Consider the following 23179-nt stretch of genomic DNA (forward strand, 5'->3'; position numbering starts at 1 on the left):
TAGGAAGTAAAAAAAGGGGAAGCCAATTATTCAAGACCCAGATATAAATCACATCTTAAAAAGGAATAATGGTTTTGGGTCATGCCTTTTCAGGAGAAGAATCTTATATAGGGTTAAGAAAGAATTAGGTAAATTGTGTAAGGCCTCCAGTTCTCAACAGTTCACTTTTATTTGAAGCGATATTTTGCTATAACTCCGTTTTACTACTTTAAGATGCTGAATCAATGGTCTGACCCTCAAGTGTGTCTCTTGTATGTAATGTACCCTATAGATATAAATATCTATACAAGTAAGCCAGGATTTCTGTAGAAGAGTGTATACATTAGCATTATTTGTAATCAACAAAAACTATTAACATCTAATGGGGTACTGTAGAAGGCTATGTGGTTGCTAAAAAAAATGAGGGGGAGCTATTTTGTGGTGATAAAGATATACCCTGGGGTAAAAGCTTAAGGTGGTATGTCCATATGGTATGTTCACATTTTTTAAATGTGCATGTATACACAAAGGAGGTCAGAGAAAAGTCTCAGAGACCTATTAACAGTGGCCATCTCTAAATCTAAGTTAAGGGACTTTTAGTTTATACATTTCTGTATTTCAATTTTTAAAAAAAGTTAAGCACCTTAACTCTGTCATTAAAATGACAAAAATAAGCGGCGCCTGGCTGGCTTGGTGGAGCACGCAACTCTTGCTCTTTGGATTGTGAGCTGTCTTTAAAAAAAGACAAAAATATAACACCTATACAACAATTTTTGATATTGGTATAAATTACAGGTATAGAGGCTGACAAATGACCAAATATTTGCTATGAAAACAACAGCAGAAATATAGAAGTGGCTTCTCTTCTGATTAGACATTTTTAAAAACAAAAAGTAGTAGATAAAGGAAGAGGATATGAATCAAATATGCTAATATTTTATAAACATTAAATAATAATGTCTTATTTAAAAATTAAAACCTAGATATTACTGGCTAGGGAGAAAATCTATAGTCTTTCCTTGGAATTACAATTTCTTTTCATGCACTGAAGCCAATTCTAGGGAGGGAACTGAACATGTGCAGTAGTGAGGAAAAACATTCTTTAGCATAAGACTGAATGGTTCCCAAAGAGGACTAAATAGGATTTTATCAGTATAATATAAAAATTGGGCTAAACACAGGATAAAAAGGTAGAGAGATTAAGTCTAAGCGCGTGTCAGAGTTTCGGATTTAGAAAGCCACACCGCCCTACTCTAGCGTTTGAGGGAGCCCCAGCTTACGGTTTTGGAGCATCTGCATGATGTGCTCCTTGATCATCGGTAGCACCAGCTTCCCACCAAGTCCACACGCCATTCGGTCCAGGGCGCTCTCGCCAGCAACCGCATTGCTGCACAAGACCGGAGAACGGATTCACCTCTCTCAACATACACAACAACAGTGCACCGTACACACGCACATCTAAACACGTTATCACACTAAACTAAGGCTGAGAAAGACCAATTCAAGCAGTCTTCCGAATGTATGAAGTTGTGGGTTAAAAATTCAGAGTTAAAGAAAAGGAGGAGGGTACATAACATTTTCAAGATTCATTCACCATGGTGTAAAAATTCCTGTTTCTCAACCTTAGTTTTCAAGACTTTGCTCTTTCTCTCCCTCTCCCTGCACACACCCCTCACTGGCTAACACTCAAGCTTTGATGCTTTTAAGACTCAGAGGTATGAGCAGTGTTTAGGTGAGCCTTGTGATCTCATTTCCTGGACATATACCTTTCAAACTCCTCAATGGACAGAACACAGAGAATTGAAAGCCGTGCTCAGACTCTGGAGGATGTCTTCCTTGCTGTGAGCTTATTTACTTTTAAAGGGGTGCAAACCATACTGCCACAAATTATACACAGGTGAAACTCAATTCCAGTGTTTTCACTGAAAACAGAAGAAATCTGGCCATGAAAGAGCCTTTTGCACTGTCTTTGAACTGAAAGATTAGTAGTGAGTTTGTCATGTGCATCATCTCAAATTGTCAGACAGAGGAGACTATAAAGATGAAACTGTAAATGATCTTTAGGATGTATTCCAACTCACCTTGAAAATATACTTAAGACCTAATTACTCACAAGTAAGAAAATCTTATTCACCTAGCCCAGAAAACATAGCTTCATAAGTCATATAAATTAAGTGCCTTGTACAGGGAAAATTAAAGGCCAAGGAACAGCACATTACAGTAACTGAACCAGGGAGCAGAAACCCGATCTGAGCCAGGTCTTCCCTTCAGCCCTATGAAGTAGTTTCCAGTGAAGGATTACTTTCATATACTTCAAAACAGCATTTAAGCCAGAGTAGTCATTTGTAATAACGGGACTAAGCTGCAAAACACACTGTATATTCTGTAAGTCAAAGGTCTTTAATTTTACCTAATACCTATTATAGTAGCTTATACTGACTACCGGTCTATCAGGGGAATACTTTCAGTTCTCTTTAAGAAAGGGAGGTAGTATGATGCACTGGGAAGAGTAAGAGAAATGGCATTAAACCTCAGTCTATGGACTGGCTATATAAAACCTAGACAAATCACTCAATCCCCACCCCCTCTATTCCTGAATCTACCTGAGAATATACCTTTAGGACCACTGAAACGAATCCACAAAGATAACAGAGCTCTGAAGTGCTGTGTCTCATATGCATGTAAGAAGAGCCCATCAACACCACTGGACAGTGAATTAGATTCTGGTGGTCTTTGCCACAGGACTCTCTATCCATGAGGGTCTCATAAGTCTGAATAAGTTAAAAAGCAGCTCCAGTGTCACTGTACCCTACAGTACAAATCCCGCCACCACCTCTTTAGCCTAAAGTTAACTTGTGTGAAATTGGGAAAGCAGGGAACTGTGTGGAAACAACTATTTTAAGTGAGGTCTATGCATATAAAGGCATTTTTCATAATAAAGCTTTTTTATACATATTTTAAGATACTCTTACACTAAAATAATCTTGAAAATTTAAAGTAAAATGTGGTAGAAAAGATACCTACTTTATTAAAAATAAAATATTTACAAAATTTGACACAGAAAACCAAAGTGTCGGGTGCCTGGGTGGCTCAGTCGGTTAAGCGTCTGCCTTTGGCCCTTTGGCTCAGGTCATGATCCCAGAGTCCCAGGACAGAGTCATGCATCGGGATCCCCGCTCAGTGGGGAATCTGCTTCTCCCTCTAACCCTCCTTTCTTCTCATGCGTTCTCCCTCACATAACTAAATAAAATCTTAAGAAAAGCCAGTGTCCCAGTTTCCAAACTTAGAAGTTTAACTTTAGGTGACAGAATACAGTGGAAGAGATGGGTCCTAGAACCCTAAACTCTCGCCACCACCTGAGCTCACGCCATTCCGCCAAAGGAGCTGCCAACAGAGTGTCCAGCATGCGCAATTACCTGTCAAAGTCATCATCTTCCAGCTCATCTGCATTTGCCCAGTCCTCATCCTCTTCAAGGTCAACCATCATTGCTAACATCTGAGGAACTAAAGCAAATCATCACTTCATACCCGAATACTGTGGCTTTTTTATCAATATCACCATTTATGAACAAGAATTTTAAAAAAGTAAAAAACAAAGGATTTACTTTGCCTCTAAGACAGAAAAATTATTTGCCTGTGCCCTCAACATCTGGTTTGTTAAATTTTAACCTTTTTGCCACATTTGCTTTAGATCTTGTTCTGCTTAAGAAGTAACATTAAAGATAAAAGTCATACTTCCCAGATCCTATTTTTTCCTTTACTCACCCAGAGGTGAGCACTGCATAAAATCAACGCTTCTCATTCTCCAAGTGTTGTTACACTTGAACTACAGATCTCTCTGTATATAAAATACAGCACTATCTCAAGATTTTAATTTTTACACAATAAATGGTACCATACGACATGTATCCTTTGGCAATTTGCTTTCTTCTCAACACACATGGATTTCAACTTAATTACTTCACAGTACTCTATTACATAAACACACTATTCTACTGATGGACATTTTAGTTGTTTCTAATTTTCTCCCTTTTACAAAATTTGCTTTGATGAGATTCCTATCCACATTTCCTTGACAAGTTTGAGTTCAGGGCACGAAACTGTTACAGGTATCTTCAATATTACTGAGGAAGACTAACTGTTCTGCATAGTGGTTGCATAAATGTGCACTGCTCCAGGAAGTTTGAAAGGAGACCTGTCTTATTTCACGACCAGGTGTGAAATGCCCTGAAGCTATATGAGTCCTCAGCTCCACACCTTTCATCAACACTTGATAATTGTTGAACTTTATGACAACTTGGACTCCACAACTGCACTGGTGTTTACTGACGCTGAGCAGCCCTCATTAGCTCCCTCCGATTCCTCCCTTGTGGATTCCTGGGTCCTAGCCGTTGCCTGTTTCCTACAGACCTGAACTTGCTGATTCTGTGCACTGCAGCTGTTTTCTCCCAGTCTGCAGCTTATCTTTTACTTTCACTTATGGTGTATTTGGTCAAAAAAATTGTTTTAGTATTCGCAAATTTAGCAATGTTTGTATCTATGGTTTGTGAGTCAGTCTTAAAAAATACATCTTTCTCTACTCTCAAGCTTTACTTTCAAAAAGTATCTATCATTTAAGTGTTTAATCAACCCCAAATTGGTTTTTACAGGGTATCTGAGGTTGGGATAGATTTCTGTCACGGAAATGACCTTTGGTCAATTATCTTTTAGAGTCAGCTTTGTTTCCATGTGAGTGGATCTGCTCATAGATCCCTTTGTTTCCTACCATCCATTTGTCTATACCTTTACCACCAATAATTTCTAAATCTTCATAGCTGAGAAGGCAAGATCTTCCACTCTGCTCGTCAAAATTGTCTTGGCTACTTCAGGCCCCATGTTATTTTACACGAATTTTAGGATCAACCTTATCCTTATGACCAACTCTACCAGGATTCTGACCGAAACTGTATTAGTTTATAGATTAATTTAAGGAGAACTGATATTTAGTTCTTCTATCGGTCTTTCAACATGTTACCCGATTTTCCCCATAAAAGTCTTCTCCATCTTTTCATTTATTTCAAGGTATCACAAGTCATGCCTACAACTGTGGGATTTCAGACTATCTGTGGCATAGCCATCGTGTTGGGCCCATGCACATTAATATGTACAGAGATACATTCTCCACGTTCATCTGATTGTAAAAGGACATTCATTATATTCTCATCAAATCTATGAGCTTACACAATTCTCAGCAAGTTCATCCAACAATTTTTCCACTTTTAACACATATTATTTAAAGACCTTTGACTTACTAGTCTGTGCAACAATGTTGGTATGTTTTCTTAACATAGCAGCTGCAGTCTCAGAGAGGGTCACGATTACTTCAAGGGCAAGCTGGCGTTGCATATTATTGAGGCTGGTGTCTCCACACAACTACAGAGAAGACGTATTTGTATGTTTTAGTAGTTTAGATTATTCACTGAAAAGAATAAACAGAACATTTACCAAAATATCGAATTTACCTTTAGACTTAGCTGTAAAGTAGCTTCTAAGTGAGGACGCAAATACTTTGGAACGGTATCTGCAATCTCAACAAGGGATTTTAGGACTGAATCGTCATTCTGGTAGCACGAGTCATTCACAGCCTGGAAAAAATGAAAGAGAAAAGAAAAAAGGTCTATGTTCAAGAGTCACTTTATAAATGTGATGTCTCACTGTCAAAACATTAAAAGGCAGAAAACAGGATAATATTATCGGAGAGTATTTTTCACTAAATAACTTAGCAATCTATAGAATGCAAATCTCACAGCCACATTATGCCTTCCTTTTGACTGATATTAACTAGAAACATTAAAGATTTAAATCTAAGTCAGAATTATAGTAACCAGCACAACAAACTTAAGGCTGTCAAGGAATTCTTTTCATAACCAGAAGGAATCCCTTTCCTCTGTCCCTCCAACATCCATATCCTCATTTTTTTCAGACATGCAGTAAATACTAGACTCTATGATACATTTAAAGTGTCCAGGGGCGCCTGGGTGGCTCAGCTGGTTAAGCATCTGCCTTTGGTTCAGGGTCACGATCCCAGGGTCCTGGGATCGAGTCCCGCATGGGGCTCCTTGCTCAGCAGGGAGGCTGCTTCTCCCCCTGCTTGTGCTCTCTCTGACAAATAAATAAATAAAATAAAGTGTACAATATTACTCAATTTATTTCTTTTTGACATCAAGTTAACTCACTGTGGTATTTAAGTGAACATTTTATATCTACCATTGCCTATTTCAGCATGACAACCCCTAGAAGTTCTGGCTAGCATTTTAACTTACTCTAAATTCAGGGGAAGAAAAATCTGAGATTAGACTTAAGCAGTGAGTAACTCACAAAATTTTTAGGTAATAAACCACTAAAACAACAGGGAAAGTTAATGTTTGTCACTGACCCAAACTATCTTTTCAGTTTGACAGCATAGGGAGAAAAGTTTCTATTAAATCCTGCAAAATTACTCTAAAATATGCAGAATTCACATAAGACTTTTCAGTTTTAGCTCTTCCAAATCCTCTCTAACCTGGTGGTTCTCAACAGGGATGCTATTTCTCCCAGGAGTTTTCTTGGTTGTCACAATGACGGAGGAAGGGTAAAGGCCAGGGTTCCCAGATATCTCGTATTTGTGACACAAATGCTTCTGAGGAACTCATATGACCTTATCATGTATCTCACATGATCGTAAAAGTCAGACACTTTTGAAAATGTAAAACTCATTTATAATGATGAACCTAAAACCTAACTCACAAATTATTTTTGGTCTGGTTTTAATGTACCATGACTCCTCCTGCTTCCAAATGTAAATACTGTAGTATAAATCAAGAATGAATACATACTTTGTTTTGTCCAGATCTTTACTATTTCTGGAAATCAAGTCATCAATACTAACAGCATTCGTGGTGTTTGCCTTGCCAATGATCATCTATCAGTCCACATGTTTAGCTACCGTGTTTGTATATGTCACTTAAAAATCCCCTAGTCTATGTCTTTCATTGTAGTCATGCCCTACCATTTATAAATTGAAAAGCATGCCATTTTATGGTTTATTCCTTTCTTCTTTGTGTTAACTTAGGTCAACATATTTGTATTTTTAAAACTTGTATGTGTACATAAGCATGTTACCAATGCATTTCAAAATAGAATATGCATTTATTACAAAATATGGGTCTAACAAATTGCTCTAACTTACCCAATCTTATTTAACTTTCTTTTTTTTTTTTTTTTTTAAAGATTTTATTTATTTATTCAACAGAGATAGAGACAGGGAACACAAGCAGGGGGAGTGGGAGAGGAAGAAGCAGGCTCATAGTGGAGGAGCCTGATGTGGGGCTCGATCCCATAACGCCAGGATCACGCCCTGAGCCGAAGGCAGACGCTTAACCGCTGTGCCACCCAGGCGCCCCTCTTATTTAACTTTCTGATTGAGGCAGAAGGTATCCTTAAAATAATAACACTCTTGGATCCAATAGTGACAATTAACCATAAACTGTTCACTTTATAGTACAAACCGTTACAAGCCCTGAGCTTAAGAATAAGGAGTGCTGTCCAATTTGGGTTTGAATCATGTTTCCGTAACTTACCAACACTGTGATCTTGGGCAACTTTCTTATCTTCCCCTCTTTAGTTTCTCCTCATGTAAAATGGGCATTACATTTCATAGGTTATTTGGTTGATTCTATGACAATAACTTATGTGATTATATATTCAATAATAGCCATAAATTGCCTTTATCATTGCATTTTATCATGTTATAGAAAAATTTTGAAACCCTAAATATTTTAAGAGACTATGAGTCTATGAAGGGCAAGAGATTAGAGTTCAACAGGGACAGAGATTTATTTTGTTCACTGATGAATCCCTAGCATCTAGTGCCAGCACAGAGTAGGCAACAAATATAATGAATAAATGAATGCACGCTAGAGAACTCTGATGAGTTCTTTAAAGTCTATAGAAAACCAATAAGGATATAATTGTCACTTATTTCACACTGTTTTCTTACCTGTAAGAATCCAGGTAACAAATCTGCAAAATGTTTGAACAGAGCAACATTATGCTCATTTGCAAGTATAAATGCAGCTGTCGCTCTAGCAGATAATGTCCTGATCTAAAATGAAGACAGTAAAATATGTGAAACATGAGAAATTTTTGACGGATGCAGGTTCAAGATTTCTTACTCAAGATGAACTTTTTCTTCATCAGTAAAACTAATATATTTTAAAGTATTAAAACTAAAGACATTCTCCAAATATATAAATTTCTTTCACAAGTTAAATGTTATATTAAATTAGGTGTTAACATTAATGGCATTGAAATTATTTACCGATGGATGTTCCTGATCTTGCATACACTGAACTAACATCCGTTTGATAACGTCTAAATAGTGCTGCTGTTGGTTCCCAAAAATTCCAGGAAAATTCCTAAAAAAGATCCAAAATGACATTATATTTTAGTGAAGTGTCAGAACATCTAATGCTCTAATCTAACCTTATACATCAGCCTGACCCAAGTGTGCATTAACCTTGAAGGCTGAACATCATCTACCCATCCTCCCAGCAATCCTCTTTTGAGGTTGGGCGGATGGCAACAAACAGAGCAGAGAGGATTAGGCTGGGAGCAGGGGCAAACCAGGTGCGCACACACTACTCAGCAGCCAATCCCAGCCCTATGCTTTATCCTTATCACTCTGTCTCCATAGGAAGGTGACCTGGAGTACAGGACAGGACAGGACAAAAGGAAGTACAAGGTTTCAGATGGCAGTGGCAGTAACCGTGCTGCCTGACAACCTGCTCCTGGGCTCCGTCAGTGATCAAGGCAGTCCAAATTCTGCTCTACTGTGGTTAACAATTACACTGAATACTTTCAATGAATTCTCCACTGCGCATTACCAATATAGGTAAGATACATCTAACTAAAGTAGAAAACGGTATAATATCTACCTGTACCCTCCTCAAGGCAGATCCCATTTTTAAAAATATACAATTTTGAAAAGTTACACATCCAATTATATTTTTACCAGAGAACTGTAGAACATGGACAAAATTTTTCTTAGTGCAGATAATCTTAATTCTAAACTTAAACCATTTGCTTATTAATATAGTTTATTAAAATACTGTATTTTCATGAAGTTTGATTATAGAAGACCCAGAAAACAATGGGGATTCACCAGCTTTTCTTTCTTCTTCAAGATTTCATCACTCAAGTAGCTTTTTAAAAGATATATTAATATTTAGTAATGTCAATCTCCAATAAAGGAGAAGAAACTGTCATGGAATCATAAAAGACAAAAAAACTGCAGAGAACTATTGTGTACAAAAAATGATTATAAAATGAAATTAAAAGTTTTGTGTTTTTTCAATTTTACTTCCAACACAAGTACAAAGCTCATGTAAAGGCATTATTTAAGTCTAAAAAGTCAGACTGAAACAATCAATTAAAATGTGCTTTGCACATTATGACATTCAATTTTTCGGAAAATAAGATCCATGTATGTACCAGAAAATGTGAAGGGCAGCTTCCCGCAGTCCCATGTTTTGAGAGCTCACTGAATCAAAAAGGAACTTCAAACCTTCAGGCCACTGGTTGTTGCCATCCTCATCTAAAAGTAAAGAAATCCAGGCACAAAGCGTGTAAAGCCAAACTTCAAAAAATGAGGGGTAAATCTTTTCATTTCATAAGCCTCAAAGTATGCAGTAGTAGAAAATGTCACATGCTTTATATTTTTAAAAAATCCTAATAAAAGTAGGTTCTTTAACCACAAACATGGCATTCTAATCTCATAAAAAGCAACTGCGCTTTTGGGTTACATAAGCACAGATATCAGCAGTGGCTATTTCTAAGGAGCAGCATTTGGGGGAAAGGCAGCACTATGACTTTGGTTAAATCTTCTATTTATACTATTGCTATTAAAGAGTTTATTTTTTAAAAGATTTTATTTATTTTTGCGAGAGAGAGAGAAACAGAGAGTGTGTGAGTGGGGGTGGGGGCAGAGGGAGAAGCAGATACTTTGCTGAGCAGGGACCCCGAAGTGGAACTTGATCCTAGAACCCTGGGATCATGAGCTGAGTTGCAGGCAGACGCTTAACCAACTGAGCCACCCAGGTAACCTTGTGGGTTTTTTCGTTTTAAGATTTTATTTATTTATTTATACTACTGCTATCAAAGAGTTTAAAAGTAGGCAAAGTTAATATTTGGTATCAAGGTCTTGAAGCCAAAACACTGTAAATACTACCTTCAAACCGGAGAAGGTCCAGGAGTGGGAATCCCAGGGCCCAGAGCAGTACTCATAATATCAAGGTGTTTATTTTTAAACAAGATTTTAAAATAAAAAATTTTTGTGGTACTTTGTAATAAAAATGAGTGACCAGAAAAATCTGTGCCAGTTAAAGGACTCACCAATTATTCTGTCACAAAGAATTTTAAGAGTTGTAAAAATTACAGATGAGTTATGTATGCACTTTTTGTTTTTAAAAAATTTCCCTCCACATTTGCTGAACTTTTTTGAAATGACAAATGTGCTATTCAGCTGAGGTTAAAAAAAATACCCTTAATCAGTTCCTTTAACACAAAAGATCGTGCTTGGGGGTCAAGAGGAATGAAAGCATTATTTAAAAAAAAAAATTTATGGGGAGAGAACTTTGAAACATTTTGGAAACATTTCCATTATTGTGATTTTGAATTAGAAACTAGAATATGTCACCTATAAAAATTCTTACCTGCACATTTAAAAAAACTTGAAAAGAGATTTTCTAGGCTACTTAAAAAATTTCAAATTTAAAGGTTTCAGGGGGTTTTGAACTTATTTAAAATAAAAAAATTAATATATTTCCTATTTTTAAGAATTGGTTGAGATCAATCAGCTGACGTGAGCAAGAATTTTGGCATTATTGGTAGCGGAGATTAAAAAATTAGTGTCATACCCTAATACCCAGGAATTGCGCTGCTAGGTATTTATCCAAAGGATACAAAAAAGTGGATTCAAAGGGGGCACGTGCACCCCAATGTTTGTAGCAGCACTATCAACAATAGCCAAATTATGGAAAGAGCCTAAACATCTATCGACTGATGAGTGGATAAAGATGTGGCGTAACACACACACACACTGGACTATTACTCAGCCATCAAAAAGAACAAAATCTTGCCACCTGCAACGACATGGGTAGAGCTACAGTCTATTATTCCAAGTGAAATAAGTCAGCCAAAGACAGACAAATACCATGATTTCACTCATATGTGGAATTTGAGAAACAAAACAAATGAACACAGGAGAAAGGAAGGAAAAAAAGATAAAAACAGAAAGGGAGGCAAACCATAGAGACTCTTAACTCTATATAGAGAACAAACCGAGAGTTGCTGGAGGGGAGATGGGCTGGGATAGGCTAGATGGGTGATGGGTATTCAGGAGGGCACTTGTTGTGTTGAACAGTAGGTGTTTGTATTTAAGTGATGAATCACTAAATTCTACTGAAACCAATACTATACTATATGTTAAGTATTAAATTAAAAAAAAAATTAGTGTCATGATTTACTAATAAGCACAACCAACAATATCTTATCCTAGTGAGGTATCCTTTTCAACCTTTAAAAATGCTGCCTAAATGAACTAAGTTTAAAATCATATCTACGAATGGGGTGCGCCTGGGTGGGGCAGTTGGTTAAGCATTTCTTGGTTTCAGCTCAGGTCATGATTTCAAGGTCGTGAAATCAAGCCCTGCATTGGGCTCTGTGCTCAGCGCAGAGTCTGCTTAAGATTCTCTCTCCCCGGGGCGCCTGGGTAGCGCAGTGGTTAGGCATCTGCCTTCGGCTCAGGGCGTGATCCCAGCGTTCTGGGTTCGAGCCCCACATCAGGCTCCTCCACTGGGAGCCTGCTTCTTCCTCTCCCACTCCCCCTCCTTGTGTTCCCCCTCTCTCGCTGGCTGTCTCTCTCTGTCAAATAAATAAAATCTTTAAAAAAAAAAAAAAAAAAAGATTCTCTCTCCCCTCTCCCTTTGCCCCTCCTCCGCCCACACTCTGTCAGTGAAATAAATAAATCTTTTTTTTTTTTTTTAAGATTTTATTTATTTATTTGACAGAGAGACAGACAGCCAGCGAGAGAGGGAACACAAGCAGGGGGAGTGGGAGAGGAAGAAGCAGGCTCCCAGCGGAGCGGGGAGCCCGATGCGAGGCTAGATCCTAGGATCCTGGGATCATGACCTGAGCCGAAGGCAGATGCTTAACGACTGAGCCACCCAGGCACCCCTGAAATAAATAAATCTTAAAAAAAAAATCGTATCACTGAATCTGTCATAAAAATAACAAAGCATATTCAATTACATTAATATTTTTAGTGTGACCAAGAAGGGTTCTGATTGTTGGTAAAATGTATTTCTAGAGATTTTCCTTTTATTTCATTGTTTAAAAATATTTTGAGGGTATTTCATAAAGTACATAGTACAGTGGTATAGTAGCCTATGTGTATAATTTACTAATACACAAATGTAACCGCAAAAGCTCCTGGAGTCCACTCATTTTTACTTCTGTTGGCAAGTTTAATCTACAAAGTAGGTTGTAAGTTCACTGTGCTTTCAAAACTTTACAGATAAAGGAGGAAATAAAACTAACAATTTTTAAGCAAACTATAAAATCATTTCTCCACACAGATGTTTTGAAAACCAACAGGTAGGTATTAGGACTATACCGCACAAACATCTGTAATTTTTGGCTCTAAATGCAGAATCCATAATCACTTTCATTTCGAACAAAATAAATGGTACTCAGGTACTTGCAAATTTTCCTTTAAGAAGACTCCACTTTAAAAAAAAAAAAAAGAGAGGATATACTCATTTTTTTCTATAACATAATAACAAATGTATCTGCATACACACCTATTAAATTCCTGGCCAGCTCTGCAGCAATATCACAAATTTTTTTCCTCATGCTAGACTGGGTTTCCATTTGAATAATCATCAGTAGTTCACTCTTGATGGCAGTCTGAACATCAGAAGGAAGAGTTGGATAGACTTCATCAAATGCAGAGGACAAAAGGCGTCTTAGGAGAACGGCAGCCATTTGTCTAGCCTATAAATGGATAATGTGGTTAATAACTTGGTGTCTTACAAGAGAAAAAATTTCCAACAAACTACATTCAGTCCATTGATGTACTGACACATTTTACGATTCTATTTTTACAATTCATTTCAAAAGCACTTAGATTTTTTCTAAAAAATAGGTAAACTACACACAACTCTAATCACATTAGCCTACTGTATAGAAAATGCCACCCAAAGCTATTTTTTGTTCAAAGCTAAGGAAATGCCCCTGAACACATCAGATTACAAATAGGAAACATCTTAGCAATGATAAACCTGTCTTTAATTTCTATTTTTAATATTCTTTTAAGAAAAAGAAATTAAATTATAAACCTTTCCTACTTCTCCATCTGGCTCTCATTCTAGTGTACCTACTCTTACTCCCAGCCTGGCCTGTCTCGCTGTATCACATCCCTTTCACTAGCCTCCTAGATAACATGCTATCAAATCCATTTATCTTTATGCTTCATTTGAGCAAACAAACATTACAAGTTTCTAATGCCTAAAAGTGCTAATTAATCTCAATGAGTATATTCTTATTCCATTTAAAAATCTGTAAAATATATTTAAGTTTGGCATTTTCTGTATAATATTCCTTTAGATTATCCGAAGACATATACCATTCTAAAATTTTATCATATTAAATCAAAAGGCCATTGAAACTATTAAACCCAATTTTTCCTATTTTCTTTCATTTCTGGGCTGTAGCTACTCATTACTATAATCAGTCTGGGACTGTGACCAACAAAAAGGAGTTAAGCTACACAAAAAAAAATGTGCCAATTTTTTTCTCTAGTCACTTTTCACTGAATCTTTTTATTTGAATTACTTTTGGTAAAGAGCAAACTTTTAAAGAAATCTTTAATGTTCTAGAAAGGATTCAAAGTGGTTAAAATCCCTGTAAAAGTAGTTCAAGTTTATGCAGTTCTCACACTTACATTGACAACTATGAAGCCACAATCAAGATCCTGAGGCTAGTTCACAATCATCTAATTCCTAAATCAAATCAAGATTTAAAAAGGGTTCAATATAGGTTTTTAAAAAGTAAAATTCAATAGTTTTTAGTAGTATTTATTCTTGGCTTTAAAATTTGTTTCATAGTGGGCGCCTGGGTGGCTCAGTTGGTTAAGTGTCTGCCTTCAGCTGAGGTATGATGCCTGGGTCCTGGGATCGAGCCCCACATTGGGCTCTCTGCTCAGTGGGGAGTCTGCTTCTCCCCCTCCCTCTGCCCCTCTCCCCTGTTCATGCCCTCTCTTGTGTGAGCTCTTGCTCTCTCAAATAAATAAAATCTTAAAAAAAAAATTGTTTCATAGCTAACTTGATTCAATCTTCAAGAATTAAAATAGCCAACTGTTTTTAGAGATTTAAGTTACATTATGTTTGTTCTTCATATCTGACATTCATTTTGAATTAAAGAATATATTATAAAGGTGAAGAAGTGCCTCCTGTCATCTATTTTTAAAAATTGGGGCACTTTTATACTATTTTCTAAGCATTACCAAAGAATATCAAATTGCCAATAAACTAATTGACCACAAGTAGTCTGGTGTAATACTATGTGGAAGTTTAGTGTGACTTCATTTCCATCATATTTTAATATTAGGTAAAGAAGTCTCACTATACAAATTCTTTTTTTTTTTTAAATCATCTCTATGCCCAGTGGGGGGCTCGAACTCATGATCCCAAGATCAAGAGTTGTATGCTCTATCAACTGAGCCAACCAGATTTCCCTCACTTTACAAATTCTCAATTCCATGTTTCATAGGTGGAACTGGTTTTCTAGACTTGGGATATTTTGACACCTTTTCCAAAATAAAGAAAATATTCACTTAACATTCAATATATATAAGGATATTACTTTTGGGAAGAAAAAAATCCACTGCTAAATGCAGAGAAAAGCAGTAAGAACCAATAAATTTGAATTTGGTACAGTAACAAGTTCATTTGCTAAAAACCATGATTTACCAAGGATTCACACCAAAGTGTCTCTCTGTTCCTAAACATCTTTAGCACATATGCTTCACTAACTAGAGATGACTATAAGCATAAAAATTTTAAAGACAGACAATACATATTTTCTCAGAAACATTTGGCAACACATTAAAACACTGAATGAATTAAATTTCCTCCTTTAGAATGAACTGTTTCAAGGAAGAAAATTTTTTTATAGCCACAGAAATCACTTAAATTTAATAATTTTTATGTAATTACTTAAAAACCGTTAGCTTAAATATCCTGGACACATCATCTGACACAGAAAAAAGAAATTTCATTCTTAATACAGGGTACTCAAAAAAACGGTAACGGCAAAGTAGCTTTTAGCAAATACTAAGTTCAAAGTTCTGGTAATATCTCTGCAGTAAACAACAGTTCTCATTACCCACACGGACCACCACCTAATACCCAACTTGTTTTGTAAGAATGCCATACTCTCAAGTACTAGAGTAGTACCTCCTCGGCAGCTGTCGTATTTCCGATGGCCTGTAAGAGGAATGTGATCTTTGACTGGCCGGGGATATTCTCATAGGTTTCCTACAGGAAAAAGAAAAACATTTAAGGGTTAGAGTACGTTAAAAAATGTCATGAGCACATGAGTGAAAGAAATGAAATGAAGACTGGGAAAGGTCCATGCATGAGAAATCATGTTATCTAGGTCTGCTGGTAAAATTCCCCCCAGGACACAAAACACATTTCAGCTGGTTAGGTTAGAAAGGACGTCCAGACAGTGACTTTCAAGGTCTCTTCCACCTCCAGCTCTTAGATTTTTCTAATGTATGTGCACATTTTCCCAACTTTTGCTTCTCTGATGAACAAAACTCAAGGCCAAAGAGGGCCAAAAAATTCTTAAATGTGACCTGAGCTACCATGCTGTAAAGTAAGTGCTCAGCTAATATCCCTTTACATCATGGAAAACTACTTATCTTGTCAACATTTTCTAGATCAGATGATGAAGAATTGGTTCAAGTTACCACTACTTATAACCACCAGAGACATAGCTCAGATGAAGTAAATCCAAGAAAGGGAAAGAAAGTATTCAAATTCTTTATGCTACCTTTTCTTTCAAGCAATGATTATACTAAAACTTATATACATAAATAAATGAATATGGCCAGGAGAAATTTGGCCAGGAGACTTTAATGTAATTTCTTTTTTTTTTTTTTAAGATTTTATTTATTTATTTGACAGAGATAGAGACAGCCAGCGAGAGAGGGAACACAAGCAGGGGGAGTGGGAGAGGAAGAAGCAGGCTCACAGCAGAGGAGCCTAATGTGGGGCTCGATCCCAGAACGCCGGGATCACGCCCTGAGCTGAAGGCAGACGCTTAACCGCTGTGCCACCCAGGCGCCCCTTAATGTAATTTCTTTAATACTATTTTAATAATAATCTAGCAATCTAAGTTTTGTGACTCAGGGCACTTCTTTCCTTCTCCATGAATAATGTAAAATAAGAGCAAATTGGTTAACAATAAAAAGTTGACACCAATCAAAAGACAGATTGTCAGAGTGGATCAAAATACAAGATCTAAATATACGTTGTCTCCAAAATAAGTTGAAGAGAAGCTTAGATTCATGTGCACGTATAAGAATTCTAACAATAGCGGTCTTTTACTGTGGAAAACACATCAGTCTTTGAAATATACTTGGAATTGTTTTCCCCAAGAAGACACTTACCTTGTCTGTTCTCTAAGAGCCACCACGCCTATAACCTACTTTGTTTCTCCGGACAGAAGTGACAAGGACAAGGGAGCGAACACAGGGTCTCCCTGAATCCACATCTACCTTATTATAACTTTTATTAAGTGCTCTGTGGCATCCCTGAGATATTGACAGATAAGAAAATAAAGGCTCAGAAGTTAAATGACCTGCCCAAGGTCACATAAAATAAGCAGTAGAAAGAACTCTGGTTTTCAGAGGCCAGCTGTACTCAAAATCTCCCTAGCACTGAATGCTCTTTCTGGGTTTCACTCCTGGGGTCCGTCTGACTACCAACCAACCAGTTCTATGTATGCAGTAATATCCAGTTTTCAAACCTCTCAAACATCTCAATCCAAAGAATACATGTGGGGAAAAGGAGAACTCAAAATCTTCTGATAACCTCAACTTCTTCTCAAGTACATAAGCACACAGGAACACAATGCCAAAAACTGTGACAAGCATTTACAACTGAGAGACGACGGTCTGAACTTATGTATACAGAAATGAGGTAATTTATGTAGAGATATTCATAAGATGATTGCAAAAATAGATATGTACCTTGAGGTTTCTCACTTAATCTTTATGAATGCAACTGAAAGACCGATATAGATAAAATAATAAATGCCTTTTTATTCTTTGTATCAAGCCTAGCCCCTGATGCACTGTAGATGCTAAAAATGTTTAATACTCTAATTTCCAGTGGTCTAAATCAAGTTTCAGAAAAAATATTCTTTTTTTTTTTTTTAAGATTTTATTTATTTATTTGACAGAGACAGCCAGCGAGAGAGGGAACACAAGCAGGGGGAGTGAGAGAGGAAGAAGCAGGCTCCTAGCGGAGGAGCCTGATGTGGGGCTCGATCCCAGAACGCCGGGATCACGCCCTGAGCTGAAGGCAGACGCTTAACGACTGCGACACCCAGGCGCCTCCAGAAAAAAATATTCTTTACTAGGATATCATTCTCAGAAAATCTTGCCCAGCTGGGACTATTAGTTTGATAGTTATACTATGCTAATTCTAGTAGACACTTACAAACATTAAGTCAAATACTAAACTCTATTCCATAAGGAACTAAAGTCAATGGAGGAATAGTATGAGTGACATCTGACTCCTGAGAGAGGGTTCTCCCCATTTGTTATGTTCCACTGTGGCAATCCAGATATAGTATTACATTTACACCATAACACTGGTCAAGGATAATAGTTTGGCAAAAAGAACACAGCCCTAAAATCAAGTTATTAGCCTAAACAGACTGAGTTCTACCAAAACAGGGATGGTATCTCTTTCTCCTTGTATTCCCAGCACCTAGCAAATTGGAATGCAGCAAATACAAAGAACATATATATAAAGACTATATAAAAATACAAAAATCTTTCTAAGAATATCCCTAACACTAGGCCAGGCAGGTTCAGGGAATGTAGCCAGTGTTGTGGCAAACAGAATTTCAACTTCATCTGATTTCACCATGCGCAATCAATGTAAAGATTTCACCTCCCCCTTTCCTGCTCACAAAGAAGAAATGCTAATAAGTACTTATTTCACTCATTCCCTAAGTATTTATTGTGAGCCTACCTTGCATATGAAGAGGGGACAAGTTTTACCTAGTACAACTTTTACCTAGTAAACATCCTGGTTCCTCAAAAATCAAGTATATTTTTCAATGTTACCTTCCTCCAATTAAAATCTCATTAATGAAATTCTGTATTAGAATCAATGAAAAACAAAGTCATTGGGAAAAATAAGAATGTAGAATCCATGCATATGATTATTAAAATACTTAAGCTTATGTCATATAAAAATGCCTAGTCATGAATGCCATGGACATTCAACTTTGTATTACCTGTCAACTACTTATTCAATTGTTTATTCATGTTATTGTATTTTGAGACTTAGGGGCACTGAAATCATTTCTTCAAGCATCAGAAACATTTTTTGTAAAGTTAGAGAAAAAAAATCCTTGAAGATTTAACAGGAACAAAATATAAAGCCCACCAAATGGTTTATACAATAGAAGTTTTAAAAACTTTTAAAAATTTTGAAGACCTTTAATGTTTTCAATATATTACAATAAAGTCTTCTACTGTACTTGATTTCACATTTGAATATAAAACAAGTCACCTTACTCAACAGTTTGGTATTCGTATCAACTAAGTATTTTTATTCCGACGGAGTAAATTACAAAGATATTTACCGACCTTCTGCCAATTCTTTAGTTAAAAAAAATTTCTGTATTTGCTATATCAGACTGTAATACTCAATTTAATTTAGTTTGATTACTTATAAACAGCTCATTTCATAAGGCAAAAGAGGGGGTCTTAAAGTACCATTATATGCAGCTATTTATTTTTCAAATAATATTTTGCTTTCTTAAGAAGCTCTATTTACAGTCCGGCTTTGTGTTATCTGAGAAAAGGAAACTTCGCCTCTAACATTTACCCTTTTTTGGTGTCAAATTAAGAATATTCTATTTTATAATACCTAATTTACATATTGTTTCCGGGATATACAAAGAAAGTAAAAATGTACTACCTGAATGATAGGAATAGAGACTAACAGTACAGTTGACCCTTGAACAACATGGATTTGAACAGCACAGGTCCACATATACTTGGATTTTTTTTCTTTTATGAATCCAGGACAGTACTGGAATGTATCTTCTCTGCTTATGATTTTCTTAATAACATTTTCTCTAGCTTAGTTTGTTGTAAAAATATAGTATATAATACATATTACATACAAAATATGTGTTAATTGGCTGTTTATGTTATTGGTAAGGCTTTCAGTCAATAGGAGGCTATTAGTTAAGTTTTTGGGGAGTTGGGGGTGTGGGCTGGTGTCCCTAACCTCTGAGGTGCTCAAGGGTCAACTGTACTTTTCAATTGTTCTTTATGAGAAAATGTGCTGAATGCTGCTAACTATCCCCAAAGTGATGGAAGTGATAAAAGATTTACAACAGGCACCAACTGGAATTCAAGCTGAACCAGACACTGGTATTTAGTTCAATAGAAGAGAGATTCCCCACTAGGCTTGACAATAGAGACTTAAGCAACTGGAGGGAAGAGGGAGAATTAAACTCGCTTACTAATTACAATGCTGTTCTGCTTTGTAACACATGGCAATTTCTATTATGGGTTGGGATTAAGAACTTATTTTGGTGAAAAATTACCTCCAGAGTTAGCAGAATGCATTAAAATGTTTTTATAGGCATCATCACATCCCTCTGATAGGAGTGCAAATTGATGCCACTAATCAATGCACATTACTTCCAAGGACAAATGCTACTTTTAAGTATTCCACAAGTAAACCCAGCAAAGTCTGAAAAGATAAGTATGCATGTACTCCTATTTTTAAGAGGACATTGGAAACCTAATGTCCATTCATAGGAGGGTTGGTTGAGTAAATAATACATCCATTATGATGGAATACTACATAGCTGCTTTAACAAAATCTCTTATGTGGCAATGTGAAATATGTTGAGTGAAAAATCCAAGCTGCACAACAGTTATGCATATGACAGGCCCATTCATGTAAAAATTAATGTATACATTTGCACTAGTAAAGATATTTTCAGGGACTGACTACTCACAAGACACTTAAAAGTAATTATCTTTGGGGAATGGGATAAAAAACTATTTGCGCTGTTTAAATTTTTACCCTGAACACATATCACATGTATAATACATGAATCAAAAATGATTAAAGTTAATAATTGTTTAAAGTGCTTTTTCATACAGAAATGAACTTCCAGTGTATTTACTTCACATATTATAAAACCACTAAGCGTAGCCAGCATATCCTAATCTATTCAAAGTAAATATTAACAACATTGTGATTCTAAAGACATCTATAAAATTCATGAGGACAAGAGGACTTGTCCCCCAACTTCATTAGCTACATGTAAAATAAATTTCTGCTCTGTAAAAATATCTGGCTGAACATTCTTCACTGAATCTTATAAAAATCTTCAATCTCGTGGTGGCGGAGAACTCTACATATAATCAAGTTTGAAGACAGGTTCTTATAATGCACTTAAAAAAACTAGAAAGTTTCTGCCCTTCCCTTTTAGTGTCTCACATATATATCGTGGTCTCGACACTGACAGCACTAACATCAGTCTTACACTGAACCAAGTGCGTCTTGCTGCTACTTGGTAAAGGAACTTGCAGATACATCTGAAATACTGTCTCTTGAAAATATATCCACAGCTCCACAATTTGGAGGCCAGAAGCCAGAGGTGGTTTAAAAAAAAAAAAGAGAGAGAGAGAGATTCAGGTTAGATTTAATGAAATTAAAGACTTAAACATATGGTGGCACTGGCCCACTTAAACAACGGAAGTCCCAGGACATCTCAGCTATGCTATGAGACCACAAATCTCTAGAGATCAAAGAAAATTTGAAGAAAGAATAAAGGTGGAAGGTACTTAGAAAGAAACCCTAAAGGCAACTTCACAAAATTGTCGGGGGGAGGAGGGAAATCCAGCTTCCGATGTTGGGAACTAGACAAGAGAAAGAGGACTAAATGGAAGTAAGTGGAAAGGCAAGAGAAGACACATATTTCAAAAGGAGGGGATGGGGGAGGGAGGGAAAGACGGTACCGAAGTATGTGGGGACAGGGGAGAAACAGGGGTGATGGGTCAGGGAGCAGCCGGGGTTTGGGGCACCAGGAGGGCTAGGCTGGGTGGAAACCGAGGCTGCAAGGGCGGGGGAGGCTCCCACCGGGAGAAAGCGGGAAAGGGGCGAGGGGAACCCAGCGGCCCGCCCCACACCCCACATCCCTCCCCGCCGCCCGGCTTCCCCATCTGGGCGGGGGCAGCGTGTCAGAAGTGGCCGCACGTGTGTGCGAGGGGTGGCGGGGTGGTAACTGGCGCCCGGCGCCGCGGCGACAAGAGCCGGAAGGGCCCGGGGGCACGGCCGGGAGCCGCGGGCCGCCTCACACGTGGGCTGCGCGGCCGCCGCCCGGCCCGGCCTGCGCGGCCACGGCTGAGCGGCCGAGGCCCGGCGGGGCAGCGTCGGGGGAAGGGCGGCGCACCGGCCCGGGCGCGGAGTCGGGGGCGGCGAGCTCGGTTACCTCTGCCTGTTTCCGGACCACATTGTCGGGGCTGAGCAGGTTTCCCAGGAGCAGGTAGAACTGTTGCTGCTCCGCCGCGGCCGCCGCCATTGCGCTAGGCGTGTGAGAGAGAAGGAGGGAGGGGAGACAGGAGCCGTGAGGCGCGCTGGCGGGCCGGCGGGAGGGGTGGGGGCGGGCCCAGCGCGGGGACCTGCACCAGCGGCGGCGCGGGACTGGGGGGGCCGGGTGGGAAAGGGCGGGGCAAAGGGGAAAGGGGAGGATGGGGCGGGGCCTCGCGACCCCTCACCCCGCCGCGGCCTCCAGCGCCGGCGTCTCATTGGCTCTGGGCGCGGGGGCGGGGCCGAGGCCGCCTCCTCCGGGGCCGCGCCGATTGGCCACGCACCCTGCAGTGCCGTCACTGGCGACTCGCGGCTGGTAGCCCGGCTTGTCGCGGGCGAGGTGGGGCGGGGACTTTGCCGGCCAGCTGGGGCCTGGGGTGACGTCGGGAGGGTGGCGGGAGGGGCTGGCCGGCAGGCCGCGCCGCGCCGAGGGGCGTGAGGTCCGGCTGGGGAGGTGGGGCCAGCTCCAGAGCGCGGGAGATTTCGGCGCCGCGGGCTGGCCGGCCTCCTCCTCTGCCGCCTGCTAGCCCCTCCCCGCGGCCCGAGGTGTGCTCCCCAGCTCTAGCTTCCTAGGTCTCTGAGACCCTAAACCCCCACTCCCCGGGGAGGAGCTCCTTTGAAACCCACTTCCCACTTAAATTCCACTCCCGGGTTCCCAGATTCCTCCATCTGTCAGACCCTCTGACCCCCCACAGGACTATGACTCAGGCCGCCCCTTCCTCCCGCGGTGCTCACCAGTGACTCACACCTTCGGCTTGTCCGGGAGAGGTGTTACTCAGCCCTGGCCTCTCCCGCCAGGCCTCGCCTCCCCAAACCAGGGTCGTCCTGAGTTGTCCACATAGCACACATGCCTCCATCCCCTCCCCACCCAGGATCCGAGACTATTCCCTTGAATTCCTTGTTTCGGGGTCCCGTTCTTTCAATGATTGGGAGAAGTTGAGAGAGATAACCCCTCCCTAAAGCAACACTGGTTTGCAGGGCTGATCTACATGTTTATTGATTCCTACCGGTACTGAGGGGCCCAGAGACCCGATTTCAATGGCATAGACAGTACACCCAATCTTCCCTTTACTACTGGAGCTGCCCAAATCGGAGAAGGCAATGTTCAGATCAAAGGGCACTTTTCCTGAGCCCCGACCGAGTACAGCGTTTTGAGGTAAGGGTGATAGTGGAGAAAATAATAATTCATTTTTGCCTCAAAAGGACCCTGGTAGGGAGGAGGTTCCACATTGGGTGAGATGGAGAGTACTACACTTCTG

General features: G+C 39.0%; 1 protein-coding gene across 1 annotated transcript in view; it reads right to left on the bottom strand.

Annotated features, from left to right (window-relative positions):
* Positions 1 to 22082, bottom strand: part of IPO5 (importin 5) — a 41381-nt gene extending 19299 nt beyond the window's left edge. The window contains exons 1-10 of the mRNA XM_026493501.4: positions 21823 to 22082; positions 15513 to 15593; positions 12858 to 13050; positions 9490 to 9592; positions 8318 to 8414; positions 7997 to 8101; positions 5481 to 5603; positions 5271 to 5391; positions 3396 to 3483; positions 1260 to 1366 (exon numbers count right to left, since the gene is read on the bottom strand). Coding sequence (XP_026349286.2) covers positions 1260 to 1366; positions 3396 to 3483; positions 5271 to 5391; positions 5481 to 5603; positions 7997 to 8101; positions 8318 to 8414; positions 9490 to 9592; positions 12858 to 13050; positions 15513 to 15593; positions 21823 to 21912 — 1108 coding nt within the window. The 5' untranslated portion in view covers positions 21913 to 22082. The remainder of the gene's footprint in view (positions 1 to 1259; positions 1367 to 3395; positions 3484 to 5270; positions 5392 to 5480; positions 5604 to 7996; positions 8102 to 8317; positions 8415 to 9489; positions 9593 to 12857; positions 13051 to 15512; positions 15594 to 21822) is intronic.
* Positions 22083 to 23179: the final 1097 nt, after the last annotated feature.

The sequence above is a fragment of the Ursus arctos genome, unplaced genomic scaffold (genome assembly GCF_023065955.2).
Source record: "Ursus arctos isolate Adak ecotype North America unplaced genomic scaffold, UrsArc2.0 scaffold_10, whole genome shotgun sequence".
Lineage (NCBI taxonomy): Eukaryota > Metazoa > Chordata > Mammalia > Carnivora > Ursidae > Ursus > Ursus arctos.